This window comes from Parasteatoda tepidariorum, chromosome 9 (genome assembly GCF_982258835.1).
Source record: "Parasteatoda tepidariorum strain Cologne lab strain chromosome 9, Ptep-v5.0, whole genome shotgun sequence".
Classification (NCBI taxonomy): Eukaryota; Metazoa; Arthropoda; class Arachnida; order Araneae; family Theridiidae; genus Parasteatoda; species Parasteatoda tepidariorum.
Window position 1 is genome coordinate 7,970,172 of NC_141763.1, and position 17,664 is coordinate 7,987,835.

At 32.0% G+C, this 17,664-nt stretch overlaps 1 protein-coding gene across 1 annotated transcript; it reads left to right on the forward strand.

Annotated features, from left to right (window-relative positions):
• Window positions 1–2,573: 2,573 nt before the first annotated feature.
• On the forward strand, window positions 2,574–17,664 carry LOC110282377 (paired box protein 6 homolog). The gene is made up of 3 exons (XM_087150486.1): window positions 2,574–2,760; window positions 6,372–6,592; window positions 17,258–17,664. Exons 1-3 carry the CDS (start codon window positions 2,574–2,576, stop codon window positions 17,528–17,530), a joined length of 681 nt encoding a protein of 226 aa, XP_087006612.1. The 3' UTR covers window positions 17,531–17,664.

Genomic DNA, 17,664 nt, shown 5'->3' on the forward strand with positions numbered 1-17,664 from the left:
CCATAAAGTTGAAGCCAATTTTGTGATAATTGTAATTTGCATTATAGTTCATGCAAATACGAATTTTTGTCAATCCCATAGTCACAAAACTATTATAGATATTCTAAGACTAGAAGCGTTAGTGTTTTGAATATAAAACATGACTATGACATATAAGTTTAGTATAAAAATAATAGACAAAAAAAAGACTTTTATCTATAATATATTATATATAATTCTTAAAAATATTCATTATCTACGTAATAATAAAAATCGAATCGTATTTTATACCATAATAAATATGAAGAAAAAAAAAGATCGTTGCAGAGTTATAAAAATAAAGCTTAAAATGTCACTGTTTACAAAAAGAAATAGGTTAGCTTTCATTTTTTTACCTTTCTTTTTCAAAATAGATTTGATTTCAACATTTACCGTATCAAAGAACATTTAAGAACAAGAACATTTCGCGTATTTTTTCTTTAATCAAACTCAAAATATATTTTGTACATAACTTATTCATTCTTCTCAACAGAGACACTTCAAAATTAAAAACCATTTGCGATAGAGTTATGTTCTGAAAAGTGTAAAAAAAAAGTCTTGTAAATCAATAAATTATTATTTAGAGAAATAAGTTAGGCTCTATCCCCTGTAACCTAATATTTCATGTTTGTGAAAACGATGTTTGAAAATATCATTTATTTCATGTTCAAATAACTTATCTCATTTGTGTAAACGAACTAAAGCATAGTAATCTTATCATTACTTAAGTTCAGACCTAATTTAAAAATAAGTGTAAACCTAAGGCAAGAATTTATTTAAGAAAAACAAAATCATGCCGAAAAATGTCTGTTTTATATTATGACCCATTTATATTGTTTGCGTAACATTTTTTGATAGTCAATAAAGAAACCTCACTATTAAAACTTAGAAACTTTAACAGAAAAGAAAACTTTTTAGAACCCATTATTATTATTTGATCGTCAAGAGATTGAATAACACGTAGTTTTGTGGTTACTGAAAAACTACACTTTCTTAATATCTTTTTTTTAGAAGAAAAAAGAAATTATTACTGAATATTCTTCTCAAAATTAATTCATACGCTCTAATATGGTCTTTTAATTGTATTGTTGGTCCAAAATTTGTGACACAGCCGGTACCTGGTAGTACAAATAAAACGATTTTATTATATAAATGTTTTCGAATTTTCATTAATTTTATCAAGCGAAATAAAGTGCAAACGACTTTCCTAATCAAATGAAATATAGAAACTACAAATGGCATTAGTTATCGCGTGCTTTGTCTTCTTTTCTTATCAGGGAATTTGATTTATTTCTACAAATGAAAAACTGATAAATTTTCATGCGATTTCAAATGGAAAAACAAAATTTGCAAGATTTAAATCTTTAAGGTAAATACTCCACCGGCATATTACATAATTTCATTTTCATAAAAGCTGTCTAGATGCCTGGGGACCCTTGCGCACCAATGATCCTTATCCCCCATTTTTCTGAGCCATTTAAAGACATAGAATAAATACAATGACATCTCGATATTCAATCTAACGATTTTATGCATGCATTATTTACATTAATATCTCTCGAATCTTTTCTACTCAATCAAATTTATTTCCACGCTAATTGGCTGAAATTTCGCGGCGAATTGCTTTCTTTTTCTTTTTTTCCATATTCTGTCTATTAACTTTTGAAAGAGACAATAGTGTTGCATATAAACTGGCTGTTCCGATATTTTGCTAGTTCGTTAAATATTTCATTGTCTTGTACAAAATTTTTAAAATTATGATTAAAATTACTTCCCAAGTTTATTTAACTTATACTTTAGATAACTATTGAATACTTATTTTTAGTCATTTAGAGCATATTTCAGGTAATATCTTTTTTAATACAAATATTTTTTTAAAATAGATTTTATTTGAAACTGTACAGTATAATAATTCATTAAATTCCAGTTACTTTAGTTTACTAGTTATTTATTAAATTCTAGTTGCTTAAGTTCAAGTTAAAATATTTTCTAAAAAATAACAATGAATACTAAAAATAATATTAAAATAAATTAAATAATAATTCAAAAATAAAGACAATTTCTAAATTTTTTTAATATTTAATTTCAAAATTATAGATTTAAACTAATAATTATGCATTAGTTAAGCATAGCATTACTAAAATAACTAAATATATAGTTAGAAAAAATAATTATATTATTAAAATAATTAATCAAATTAGTTTTTAAATATATATTGACACTATTTCTATTATGTTCTTTAATTCCTAATTTTTGTTAATTTTTTAACTGCATGCTGGACCATTTTTTTTTTCTTTAGCTATTTCAAACGTTTGTTAAATTATCTTTGCATCAGAATTTTATTTTAAAATTGTAAATTTGAAGCAAATTAAATAATTGTTACAATTTAACATCGATTAACTTTACCAAAACTGAATTGTTTTGAATATTAGAAATAATTCAAATTGTTTATGAGATAAATAGAACATTACAAGTTTTTGCTTATGCTAGGAGAAAAAAAGTAATAATATAGTTACAGCCAATAGCATTAAAAAGCGACACAAAATCATTTGAAAATGAAGTGCAACAAGCCGTTGCTTACTCACAAAATCGAAGGCAACACATCTGCTATTAAGTATTCGATTGAATATATAATCGGTAAAAATGGACATTCCGATGAAGACGCTAAAAAACAATCTGCTGAAATCTGTGGAAGGCGGACAACTGATATTTTTATACCTGCTCATATTGCTGAAACAAAAAGTAAGATTTCACTTTATTCCTGGAAATTTATGACTGTCAATACTACGACGGAACGCCCTGAATAACTTTGGATCTAATGATCGGATTTTCATTAGTAGGAATCAATGTTTTGAAGGCCAAACCTCAAATATTCTAATGAATGAGAGCAGCCGATATTTTAAATTACGGAATCTGACACAAAAGCGTACTTTCTCTGAGCATGTGTTTCTTTTCGACGGATTTGATAGGTAGGTATTTTATTTACGTCACGCTAGAGCTGCACAATGGGCTATTGGCGATGGTCTGGGAAACATCCCTGAGGATGATCCGAAGACATGCCATCGTAATTTTGATCCTCTGCAGAGGGGATGGCTCCCCTGCTTCGATAGTCTGACGACCTGCACGAGCCCTTTACGGTAGCACAGTTTAACAAGGACTGATACAGCGCACCCTCGGTCCCTAAGCAGGCTGACCGCAGTCGGTGATACTTGTCTTTGGAGATCTGCTGGGAACCGGTGTACGGCATTGGTCCTCGTTAAACTGTTCAACCGTAAAGTGCTCGACTTCGCAGAGGATCAAAATTGTGATGGCATGTCTTCGGATCATCCTCGGTAATGTTTCCCAGATCGTCGCCAATAGCCCATTGTCCAGCTCTAGTGCGACGCAAATGAACTACAACAACAGCGACATCTAAAATTGCAAAAACGTTAGAATTTGTATGCCTTACGAAACAAAATTCTTCGACCATTATTAAATTAAATAATCAAAAGTAATAGCTTTTTTTTTATTTTTTTTTTTTTTTTGCATGGAATTATCTTTGGATAAACCAATTTTATAATTGTGTGCAAAATTTTTTCGATTCGCTTAAAAAGTTCTCGGAATATTGGCAAAATACGCAAAAAGTAAAATTAACTGGTAGGTGTCAACACTTTCGGCAGTATTCCTGACCTAACTATTGGGACACAATTTTCCAGATTGCAATCAAAGATCCTAATCCATCGAAAAAAGGGGATGTTTATTCGAAGAAAATACTTTTTTGTGTCCTGTTTCGCGAAATAAAACGCTGTCTGCACTTATTGATCAGCATGTTTAATGTCACACCTTTACACCATTAAGATTGATTCCTGGAACATAAAAATATTAGATCAAAATTTGTTCAAAGTGCTCCATTTTTTTTATTAATAATATTCATTTTTTTTAAAAATTATTCTTCATTTTTTTTATTAGCTATTTATTTTATGTCAACCTTAATTATGTCAATTATTCTTTATGTCAATTACCGCACATGCTTTCACCATTAGCGTGTGAAGAATTATACAAGAAGGCAAGGGCGCCGGCAGAATAATATAAAAGGGGGTGCAACCCTCTAACAAACTACCCCCCCCCCCCCCGCCAAAAGAATTTTAAAATATTCTGTTATTACATTTTGTTTTGTTATTACATATACTTTCATATGTTAATTTTTTTCAAGATGTATTTCTTCATTGTTAACAAGATATTTAAAAAAAAGTATGAATTTCCTGTACTTGCAAATTTTGCCTCGAGAAACTGTATTGATAGCGCTGGCACAGCTACTGACTTTGAAACACAAATAACTACAAACAGTAGTTTCGTATACTAACGTGTTTGTGCACGCTTAACATTGGTATTTATTGTGCTGATGAAGTTTTACAGTTGTGAGAAGTCAGTTTGTGTTATACACCTTTGTTAAACTAAATAACTAATAGAAAATATAATATTATTTATACTTTATTAAATGAAATTTAAAAATATAGCTTAGATATCTGCCAAGTTTGTGCATGCTCAGTGTGCATAAGAAAAGAATGTAAGATGACTCAGAATTCATTGAAAAAGTTATAAACAGATTTGGACAGCAAACAAGACGATTACAATTCTTGTTTGATTAAACAATTTTTTAATTGTTATAGATCAATAATTACTTAATTATTTGTTTTTGAATAAAAATATTTTTGATGAAAAAATTTTATAACAAAATTTTTTTTCTGTATCCCTTTAATTGTTTTAAAAAAAAAAGCCAGGGGGGTGCAAGTGCACCCCCTTTCACCCCGCTGCCGGCGCCCTTGCAAGAAGGAAGTACGTTAGTTTATGTCTTGATGTTCAAATAGATTAAAATCTTTTAAGGTAAGAAACTATATGGAACTGAAAACTAAGTTAAACATAGTTCTAAAAGAAAGCGTTATGGAAAGGGCCAAAGGCATAGAAGCGGTCTTTCCACAGATGGCGTATTCCACCACTGTGATCACACATTCAAACATTCTTGCTGTTCATATTTCTGCCTTTTATAAAGTACAGAATTATGTAATTCAATGAACAATCTATAACCGAAAGTCTCGATATACCAGATAGCAAAATAAGGTTTATTTTCACTCAACCGAACGAAACCTTTTAATGTAAACCTAAAACGGTTTACGTGTAAATCTTCTAACCTTAAAACGAGATCTGTGACAATCTTCTCTATTATACGCACATTACCCTAGTCCAAAACCTTGGAAACAATCTTCTATATGGATGGTGTTTTCGACACTAGGGGACGCTGCAAGCTCGGGACTGCCTAAATTTCCGGGTTACTGTTTCAGTTGTATTTTAAAGGCATTTGGCATCATTGTGTTTTGAGATTCTTGCAAACAATGTATTTGATTACTTATTACTTATGTTTACAATGCTAACAATACTTGTGTTTACAATACTAAAAGTGTTAACACAAACGTAAGATGGTGCACAGCTTGCAACACGAACAAACAGTAATAAACAAATGGAAAGAGGCCAAATCAAGACTGCCAAAAAAGCGAGTTATTCAAAATCTAGCAACCATGTCACCTTTTTTAATAATAAATAACAAAATAACTAAAACGAATTTTCACTCCAAACAACCCAGAATTACCTAATAACATTAATGTCTTATGAAATACGGCAGATTTGAGCTCAGAAATTATCTAATTTATTTCTTTTATTGAAAACAAAATTATCCGTTTGAAAACATCGCCTATCAGAATAACATGTAGTAAGCAGCTGCAAACTTTTTAACCGGAACTAGAGTAGGTTCCAAGCTCGAGATTGTTATTGTTTACTAACTATTGAAAACACCATCCATAAAAACCTTAAATCGAGGCTGACTTAGGGATCTCAAGCGTGAAAAAATCCTTTAATAAAGCCAGTCTCAAGGTGGAAATAATTTTAAATATAGGTCATTATAAGGTTTCTTTTCGCAGAGTCTTGTATGCTCCTTTAATATCCACCTTTGTCATGAAACCTTTTAATGGACAGAGCAATTTGATCTTATCGCTAGTGTGACGTCAGCTAAAACTTAGGAGCTTAGGATGAAAGGTTTGAAACTACAATATTTTTGCTTTATTTGAAGAAAGGTTTTTAGTACAAACATTTTGGCGACAATAAAAAGAAAATTCCGAAACAAGGTTGCCTTAAGGTTAAATGCTTTCTGGTTATGTAGTTTCAATCAAAACTAAAAAAACAACAACAGGTAAATATGTCTATTTCATTTTTGAGTCTTTTTATTGCTATTTCAGTAATAAATGTGGGTAACGATAATTTCATCTGTAATTATGGATTGTGGTACAAATTTTTACAGTAATTTTTACTTCTATCCCTCACAGACAATCCGATTCTGATAAATAATGAAAATCCTGAGAATTACCAGCACCACTGTCCCTGTGTTTATGCAGAATATAAGGTGAGGCCACGTCAGAGTAGAACCATATTTACTTCTTGTCAGCTGCACGAGCTTCAGTTGGCGTTCGACAAATCACCCTACCTGAGTGTGGCCGAAAAGGAGAGACTAGCTCGTAGAATAAATGTGCCAGGAAGAACAGTCGATGTAAGTATTCTCGCTTAATTCTATTTATCAGTCCCACAGTGGGACTGATCGTAAAAACAGGTTCCCAGTCGAACACCGAAGTCAAGCATCACTAGCTGCGGTCAGTAAGAGGGTGGGGGACCACTTTGACAGGCCTGCGTAGGGACCGAGAAATGAATAATTCAATTTCTTTGCATTTTTTATCAGTACAACCGATGTAGCGATAAAGTCAGCGTTTGCTGAATTATCTTAAGAATAGAGGAGGGGGGGGGGACTCTATCCCCTCCCTGTATATGTGTGAGCTTATATATGTGTGTGTGTGTAACATAAAAATCTTCTATTAATCTTTTTATGTTATTTCTTTTTCGATAAAACTTTTTCCCAATTTATTATTCCAATCGAAACACTTTCTCACACTTTTAAAAAGCCACATCCTGTTCCTAAATCTATTTTTGACTCAAGTATGCATTCATTAAAAGTAAGACATTTTCCCCTTTACTTTTGTGGGAATCGCGCGACATATTTATTAAACCAATAGTAATTTTTAAGTTTTAAGTGTTTAATTTTCCCTAAATAGAGACATTTTTGGATTTTTTACAAGATTTTCCCTACCAGAAAGACTGATCGTCGATAGAGTAAACTACACTATTCGCTCGCCACTCAATAAAGATTGATCAAATAAAATTAATTTGCTTTCATTAAAGTCCTGTGTCTGTTTTCCTGCTCGGTCGACTGCCTTCATTATATATATATATATATATATATATATATATATATATATATATATATATATATATATATATATATATATATATATATATATATATATATATATATATATATATATATATATATATATATATATATATATATATATATATATATATATATATATATATTTAAAATACAGTCAAACCCCGCAATACTGAACTTTCAAGGGACCGAAATTTCGGTTCACTATAACCGGGACTTCACTCAGTAGCCCCCATCCCCCCCCAAGCCCTTGGGCGCATTCTTGGGCAAATTCTAAATCCCCCCCCCCAAGCTTTAAGTGGGCGCATCGTGCGCCCACCTCCCCCCTGGTGGGGGCCCCTGACTTCACTATATCAATTCCGCAAGCAATTTTAACTAATGGTTCCAAACTTCCCCTTTCATTACACTTTATTTAAATAAATTACCAAAAAAAATGAAATACAAAAATTACTGAAACATAATACGTAGTAACAATAAATCTGTTAACTTTTTTTTTAATTACTCTTCGCCTTGCGTACAAAAAAAAATAAGTAATCTTTAGCCGATGTGCAATCCTCAGCTATGTAACTTCCCGACTCTCCGATAATTTTCCTTGAATGCATGTTTTTCCGGTTTTTAAACCTGTTTAACCATCCATTCGAGCACATAAAAGTAGTCTCACCGAACCGCTTAGCAATTCCTCGGCTTTGACTTGAAGCATTTGTTCAGATACTGGAAGATTGCGGGTTCCTTTGAATGCTGAACCAATTCAATGATGCCATTCAATAATGAAGCAAACAAGAAAAAATGCTTATTGCTACATTCCATGCTATAGATGGTTTTGAAAATCGATATATGTATTTATTTTGAAGTAAAAATTTCAAAATTATTACAAAAAAAATTTAATTAGTCGAGGACAGAAAAAAGTTCATAATATACAAGTGTAGCAAGGCATGGGGGCAAACATTTTGTTCACTATATCCGGGAGTTCACTATAAACCATGTTCACTACAGCGGGGTTTGACTGTATATGCACTGGTGGACAAAATTAAGACAACATCAGAATTGGACACAGCTTCAATGGGCTAATGTTCTCTTCACCGATTCAGTCTACAACCTGATTCTGGACGGTTATTGATATGGAGGGAACCTGGAACCCGATACCATCCCAACAACATTATCGAAAGGGACCATTATGCTTGTGGAGGACTCATGGTTTGGGCAGGGATCATGCAAGATACCCGCACACCGCTCCATGTGTTTGACAATGGTTCCGTGAATGCCCAGAGCAGGAGGTCCTAGATCCCTATGTGCGTCTTTTCAGGCGCGCTGGTGGCCCTAGGTTCATTTTTATGGACGACCACAAAGGGCTCTTATAGTTGATGAGTATCTGGAAAGCGAGGATATTCAACGAATGGATTGGCCAGACAAATCCCCTGACCTGAATCCTATTGAACATGCTTGGAATGCTCTTGGGAGAGCTGTTGCGATGCGCCAACCTCCCCCCAGAACCATTCTGGAGTTAAAATTGTTCTGGTGGAAGAATGGGAGGGTCTTCCACAAGTCCTCCTTAACTCCTTTATTAACAGCATGCATACTCGTTGTGCATGCTGTCTGTCAGGGGTGATCATACACCATACTAGAGGTAACACACGCTGTACAAGCCTCACTTTTATTGTCATCTTTTATCCTTAAGTTCAGACTACATTGGATTTATTGGCAATAGGTCTTACCAGTGAATGGCACTTTCATTTTTGTTTTGCATACTTTATCATGGAATAAGCTATATCCATACCAAATTTCATTTATTTATATTCAGTATTTTTTGAGATATTTGGGAACATGTCTTCCATCTCTTAATTTTGTTCGCCAGTGTAAATTTAATATGCATATATTTCTCATTTTACAGTATTTATTTTCATACTGTTCACTGTGACCTATGAGACCAAGAATTTTGCCTTCGGGCAGGAATAGGGACCTATATTATTTCCTGCTGAGTACGGGACTATTTGGTAGCAGCTCACTTGAATTAGAACCATTTTTCGATCGCAACGCTCGAATACGCATCTGGGAAGAAGACCGGTTCCATGCCTTCACCCTTCCCTCTCCTCCTCTTTTCAGTTGTATAGGAATGTACTACGATATTTTTTTTCTTTTCTTAATATTTTTCATTTTTAATTGTTAAAAATATTATTTTAAATTTCCATGACGCTCTCTTTTAGAACTATGTTTAATGTAGTTTTCAGTTCCATATAGTTTCACAATTTAAAAGATCTTAATCTATTTGAAAATCAAGAGAGAAACTAACGTACTTCCTTCTTCTATGACTCTCCACACGCTAATGGTGAAAACATGCGAAGTGTTGCCATGGGTCAAGCACGTAGGTATAGTTTTTTTCATGGGGGGTGTTTTGTGATTGAGAAATTTATTATCAAGATGTAATATAATTAAACCAGTTAACATACATACAAGTACACTCTTTTTGGTTTTGATAAAATAATCTAATACAAAAGTTCTCACGATAAGCTTCATTTAAAAGCTAAAAATCACAACCAGTGATCTAAATGAAGATGAAAATAAAGACAAGCCATAAACGTCGTTGATCGCTTCCCTTCGATTGGGAAATGAGCAAAATTCAAATAAAAAGAACATTAAAACAAAACCATCCTTATTGTCAAAAATTCACGTATAAAATATCAATAAAAATTCATCTGTTCAACGCAAATTATAATGCGTTTAAGCAGCCAAAATAATACAAAAAATGAATTCTTTACGAAGTTGAATACATGGGTAATTTTCAGAAAATACGACAAATAGGAATTTTTTTTAAATTTTTAACCTTTTGGATTGGATACTATATTTTTTTTTAAATAAAATACTCGTTTATTAAAATAACTCTAGTTAATACCTTATAGAGAGCAATGTACAATAGTTAACAAGCATTTAGCAGTTTGCAATTATTCCTTTGCATTCATGTGCCAGAAAAATTACAATTTATAATTTTATAGCTTTTACTTCCATTTCATTTTTAGTTAGTCTTCGTGTTATTAATCAAAAGAATTTATTAAACAGCTCAGATTAAATAATATAGTTTATATTAATTATTTAGAGAACGCAGGAAAATGATTATGTGTAAAATCCTTCCAAGAAGCTAATAATAATGGTGTTAAATAAGCTTTGCAAAAAATTGTCATTTTATTCTATGATATCAGATTTCAATGGCAGTTACATTAAATTGTCGCATTTAAAGAAAATTACTCGTAGATATATAGTGCAGAAGTCGGTAAATGAATATATCTTCGCACAAATTTTTCTTTTTGTTTATTTCAGTAATATCCTGTTAAACTACGTTATTAAATAGAAGGTGTAAAACCTTAATAATGTAACAAAACATTATTAATAAATAAAAAAGATATACAGCACAAGAAAAATAAATTAGATACAAAGCCTCAAAATATTTCGTAAATAAATATTGAATGAAAAAATCCGTGTTTCGTAAGGTCACTGACTATCAAATTTGGATTTCGATAGAGTGGCCGCGGGCATTTCAACATTTAAAGAATTACTTATCACACTAAATTAAATTTAAATATCAGAGAAACAATTAATTCTTTTAAATTTGTTGACTGTAAAAAAAAGTTTTCGTTACTTAATCAGTATATATATATATATATATATATATATATATATATATATATATATATATATATATATATATATATATATATATATATATATATATATATATATATATATATATATATATACACAGTCCAGTCACATTAATGTGACTACCTGTCAAAAGCCTGAATAACCACCTTTGACAGAGCGAACCGCTGCGAAACGGGCAGGAAGAGAGTGAAATAGATTTCTGAAGATATTCACTGGGATGTTGAGCCATGCCGATTCCAGTGACGTGGCCAGCTGCGCTAGATTACGCGGTTGAGGATCCATGACGCGAACAACCCGATCAAGGTGGTCCCACAGATTCTCGATTGGGTTTAAATCCGGTGAGTTTGCTGGCCAGGGGATTACGGTAAATTCATCCTGGTGCTCTTCGAACCACGCACATACACTTCCGAGCTGTATGACACCTCGCATTGTCCTGCTGGTAGATGCCATCATTCTGAGGAAAATTCAATCGCATGTAGGGGTGGACATGGTCCGCAAGGGCAGGTGCGTACTTGTGATGATCCATCGTGTCTTCCCCAATGATGAGTGCACCCAGTGAATGCCAGGAAAACATTCCCCAAACCATAATGCTCCCTCCTCCAGCCTGGATCCTTCCGACAATTGTTGCAGGGTGTTTGCTTTCAGACGTTTCACGCCGTATACGCCAACGTCCATCTGTCCGTTGGAGCATAAAACGTGATTCATCGGAAAAAGTCACCTGTCTTCACTCTGTGGACGTCTAATTGCGGTAGTGGCGTGCAAATTCCAGCCTTCGTCGCCGATGTCAGCATAGGTGCATTAACCAGGGGTTTGCTGCTGTGGCCCATGAGCAGCAACGTTCGTTGCAAAGTTATTGAGGATACACTCTTGGTAGCCCCTTGGTTCATCTGGGCGGTCAGTTGATCAACAGTTGCATGTCTATTCGCCTGAGCACATCTTCGTAGCCTTCGCTCGCCTCTGTCATCTATAGCCCGTGGTGCACCACATGTGCCACGCTGCTTATTTTGAAGAGTGCCATTTTGCCATACATGGTATACTTTTACCACGGCGGCACTCGAACAGTTCACAAAATTAGCCGTTTCTGAAATACTTCCACCCTTGGCCCATAATCATGCCCTTTTTGACGTCGGATAAATCACTACGTTTCTGCTTTCCGATGCCCTAGGACATCCTATACACACACTCCACTGTAATGTGCTGCCACCTGCTTTCTGTGATTGGTTATTTCACGTTGACGTCGAAAATAGGTGGTGGTCACATTAATGTGACTGGACTGTGTATATATATATATATATTTCAACTCCTGTCTAAGCTTCATCATAGAATGGAATATAATTAATATTCTTACCATTCCGATCTTAAATGTTTGTATCATGTACGACAATTATGACTTTATGATATTTTTTTAAAGCAATTTCTACTTAAATTTTGTTTTTAAGAGAAATAGATGGTACCCCTTACATTTTTAATAATATTAAAACTTTTTGCTAAACAAAGATTTTTCTCATTAGTTTGTGTTGACGATAAATCATAATTAAAGAGTTGGATACTTCAAGTCAAAGCATAAAATATCTTTAAACTCTTGGAATTAAAGCATTATTTTTAAGGTAGTTTACTCATTTATTTAACTTGATTTTTTTTTTATTTATTCAGTGTCAGACTTAGTTTAGTGCAGCGTAATTATTGTTAATTTTATTTGCTTTTTCACTGTTTACACGAGATTTTGGTTAACAAATAAAAATTTTGAGATCATTTATGAAAAATTGAATGCGATTGCAATGATAAATTTTTCATATCTGTTTCGTGATTCGTTTTTAAGTGATCTGAATTTTAATAAAATTTTTATAAAGAATTTTGATAAAGTTAAACATAAAAATATTCAGTTGATTCATTTAAAATTGAAGAAAACCAGCATTCATTATAAAGAATTACTAAGCAATAACATACTCATGAAAGATATATATTACTGCATGTATGATGACTAAAAATAAGTATTAAATGCATATTTTTTATTTTTCGTTTAGTTCAGAACATATTATTACAATTTTAATTATACGGATAATTTATGAATTACGTTGAATTTATTATTACGAAAAATTTATTATTGGTTAATAATTTTTTTCATTACAGTTTCATTTAAAAGATTTCTTCACAAGGTCTATGCATATAATAGCTAAAGAAAAAGGGGTTTCGACTCTGCTATAAATATATATGAAATTAAGTAGACAAAAAAAAAAAGCTATTTGAGCTGATTCAAATCATTCTCAGAAAGTGCAATATTGTTTTTTAATTAACAATTTCAGTAATTTTTATGATAATTTAAAGGTTTGCTGACCTTTGTTTTAATTTTACACAACTGTAACATGTATCGTTACTTTTGATTATGCAACGAAGTATTATCGTTAAAAACTTGTCAATATCATAAGTAACTTCCCTTGCAATAAGATCCCAAGAAAGGATAGTAATAGAAAGTTTTTTTTAATTTTCTAAAAAATTGTTAAACTTTAAGTTACACTTACACATTTATACTAAGATAGTTTGAATGTTTACTTACTCTCAGCTATTCATATGTATGAAATTTTTGTGTTTTACTATAAAATTAAATGTAATATAGACATTTCAATTCTGACTGAATTATAATAAAGTTGTTTCAATTTTCAGTTTACAATTTCAAAATTTTTTTAGTCCGATTTCATAATCATAAAATAAGAACAAAAATTAGGATTTAAAAATAAAATTACACATGAATAATCAAATTTGTTAAATAAATCTATTTGTTGTACAGTTTAAATGTTACATATATGCGGAAATATAAAAGCATAGATTGATTTAATACAAATATTTGCTTAACTCCAATATTTTTTAAGTTATTTTTATCGCCAATAAAAGATCACGTTTTATTTACAGGAACAGAATTACACAATACAAATTAAAATTAACGTATGAAATTAACAAATATAAATTAATCAGAAAGAAAATGTGAAAAGAAATTTTAAATAGTTAAATGCTACATTAAACAAAAAGAAAATCTAAAACGAAGCGTTTTTAGGATGAGTGTCAAAGACGACGTTTCTAGATAGAATGACCGAAGAAATGGAAGTTTTATGTCCTGAAAAGGTTAACATATATATGCAGTTCTAGAAATCCAAGAGAATTCTTTGTTTGAAGCATGTATTTTAAGACCGTAAATAGGATCTGTGTATAGCCGATATTTTAAGAAGTAGATGAGATAAGATAGAGCTCATTCAAAGAACATTTTCAATTAGAGTAATATGAGCTGGCTACTTTTCTGAGGGGAGAAGCTTTGTGGGTGGTAAATCAATGGGGAAAGGGATGGAGCGAAGCGTTTATTGCTCTCTTGATGAATGGGTAACAAAGTGGCATAAGGGATTATTTTATTTCTGTTACAGACTAATAAAAGCCTTAAAATAAAATGTCATGGGAATTCCCCATTTTTTTCAGTAAATAAAATATTTAAAAAATGTAAAATTTTTCTAAAATTACGGAAAAATTATCTATAATGTTAAAAAAAAAGGAAAATTGCCTTGTACAATGGTTGGTGTTTGAACACCCCCCTTACCTACGTCCCTGCCATGGGTAGAGAGTTCTGCTCTATGCCACCTGTAGCCCATTTCGATCACCAATGTAAATTAAATGACACGAATGTTGAGCGAAAAATTTTAACTTTAGGAGGGTCTATGTAACTTTTTTTTAATAAAAAGTGAGGGGGCTAAAGCCCTCTCTGATCCCCAGGTCCTTGGATAAAGTACCCCTCTCCAAATATTAAATTGTAATTTTTACAAACTGTGGTTTGATTTTTTTTTTTAGCTATTTTCATTATCAGCGTTAGATGACATTAACGAATTCAATGCTGTAAATAGAATGGCAAAAAATGTATCCTTATTTATGAATAACTAATTGTTTCTGATGCTGATTCAGATGCAAAAATAACATTGTGGCTGATACTTAATTGTATTAGTTTCAACTGATGCCAAGTACATCAAATTTGAAATATATGACTTTTTCAAAATTCGATTTCCCAGAAACTATTCAATCAATTTCGCTTAACTTTTTTATTTTACCATGCGAAATTACATGCTTTAAAATTATGTAAAAATTGTGTACCTAACAATTAAAAAATTTTCGACTTTTATTTTATAAAATAATAACTATTTACTAAAATTTATTTTTTGTATGGAATTTTCTTTGGACGTCAGGCTGACCGTGGGAGGTCTTCGTGGTTTTCCCCTCTATGTAACGAAAATGCAATTCCATCAAAGAGTCCACCGTCATTTCTCCCTATACTTGATCTAGGAGTTCCCTTGTCTTCTGAATTGGGTTCAACATTGCATAGCTACAGAGTTAAACAAGGCTACGGAGTAGTCGTAGGCCACAACAATTGGGTCGGCTGTTAACGATGGTTATAAAATATCTAAATAAAAACTACAATTTTGTATGAAGAGTCTTCAAACAATTTACAAAATATGAAAATAATACTTTATGTGCTTTGAGGATGGCACTCACAGGAAATGTTGTCTTGCGATCCGAAAAATTCTTGAGCCTTGAGTCTTCTTTCGCTGCACTGCAGCTTTCCGGGGCCACTTAGTGACATCTTTCGCATTTTTTTTCTCAGAGAGAAGTTTAGTAACCAGTACGTAGTGAGTGACATATTTCGTATTTCCTCCCCACTGATCAGTTTATGTTTGTTACGTCGTACTACTAAATTTATTCGAGCAAAGGCCTTCCTTCTTTTACGAGGTGTTGGTTTTAACCTACAAGCGGAGATTATCGAAACCAAACGGAAGAGTGTTACTTATCGGGTTAAATCCTTATTGTATAAATCTTTAATAAATGCATAATAAGCTGGACTAGAAACAATTTTTATACGTGTAATGTAATATTAAGTATAGTTTAAAACCAGGAGAAAATTAAAGTTTACATAGTCAAAACAAATTTATCAACACACACACCGTGAATAATTGAATACCCCAATATGGGGGTGAGCCCTTCTTCTTGACTAGTAAAGTGTATTTCAGAGCTTGTCCACTAGAAAACAGAACCAGTTTTACCCCACCACTCGGTTTTACACCATACTCCCATCTATCTATATATATACATATATATAGCTTTTACTGATTGTTTTAATTCCTTAAAAATTCCTTAAGTAGCTGTTATACTGTATACTCTCGATATCGTGAATTTCGATATCTCGAAAACCTTGTTATGTCAAAAAAATATTTTTCCTTTTGGTATTACATATCCACCTAATGTTAATTTGAATTCCTATGCCAAAGAGTTTCTTCTCAAAACATTGTTATGTCGAATATTTTTCGAAACAGAAATTGAATTTTTTCGGAAAAATCACAATGTAAGTTTATTGTAAACCAGTTTTCTATTTAATGCATAATCTATTTTCGTCTTACTTTTAAAAATAAAATTATCATTGTTACAGTTAGACTTATAGTCCACTATCATTGCATACATATTTGTTAGTAGTTATTCTATGTTTCATGTATTTACTTTTTAGAGTAATATTTCTTTGAATATATTTTTCTACTTTTTAGAACATATTTAGTTCTAATCTTGTTATCTCGAAAACTCGCTATTTTGAAATTTTTTAGGGGGCCCTTCAACTTGAGATATACTGTATTTTAAGTTGCAAATTAAATTTTTGTATCAAATAATAAGATATTTATACTGTTCTCAAAACTACAATAATGACAAATCATGGTGCGTAGCCAAATCTGTCAACAAAAAATAAGCACCTCTTAAGCACTCAAAAAATATTTTTAAGCACTATATACATGAACAAAAAGCAAAATAATTTTCAAAGACTTTACATGATCATGATAAAATAACTAGTTTCTGCCAAAGAACAGTTTTCATGATTATATTAGATATTATAAAATGATCGAGAGATTTTTCGGTTCTATATCAGAGAGTGTAAAATGAAGCCTGAAATTGAGAATATCTTCCAAATTGCAGCAGAGTTGCACATGAGAGTGCAATAATCTCACCGAACCCAGCTGAGTAGACACACATGCGGATTCGCAAGTATTTCATCAAACATGTAAAACGATTAGCGCTTTCATACGCTACCGACCGACGATACGCCAAAATGGACTGCGGTTGAATGAATCTCAAGAATCATTACAGGGTAAAAAAAAATTAAAAAATCCTAACTAACGGAACCCATGCACAATCACGGTACATCTTTTAAAATCTGCAGTCCCATTCCATTTAGTTTATTCTGTGAATTTACTTTTGCGTCTTTATTACTAGGTATGGTTTCAGAACAAACGTGCAAAATGGCGAAGGCAAAGCAAGCTGAAAAGTATAAATAGGCACTGTTGCATCAGCTGCAGGACAACCGCACAAAACACTATGACATCGTCAATGGCAGAAAATGGCTTTTTCTCTTCAACTCCAGAGCACAACACTGGACCAGAGTTTTCAACATTATTTACGGGGCCAATGAACATCAATCCCCATTTACAACAGCATGCATTCTACTTAAGCAGCTTCTTAAAACCACCCCAAATATTTTACAAATAAGATTTTGAAGTTCAAAATCCACTATGCACTGCTACTATATTCTATGATTTGTGTACTCTTTTCAATATTAATAGATCAAAATTCTATGTTTCCCATGTATATTTATCTATTGAATAAACACAATATTCTATAAT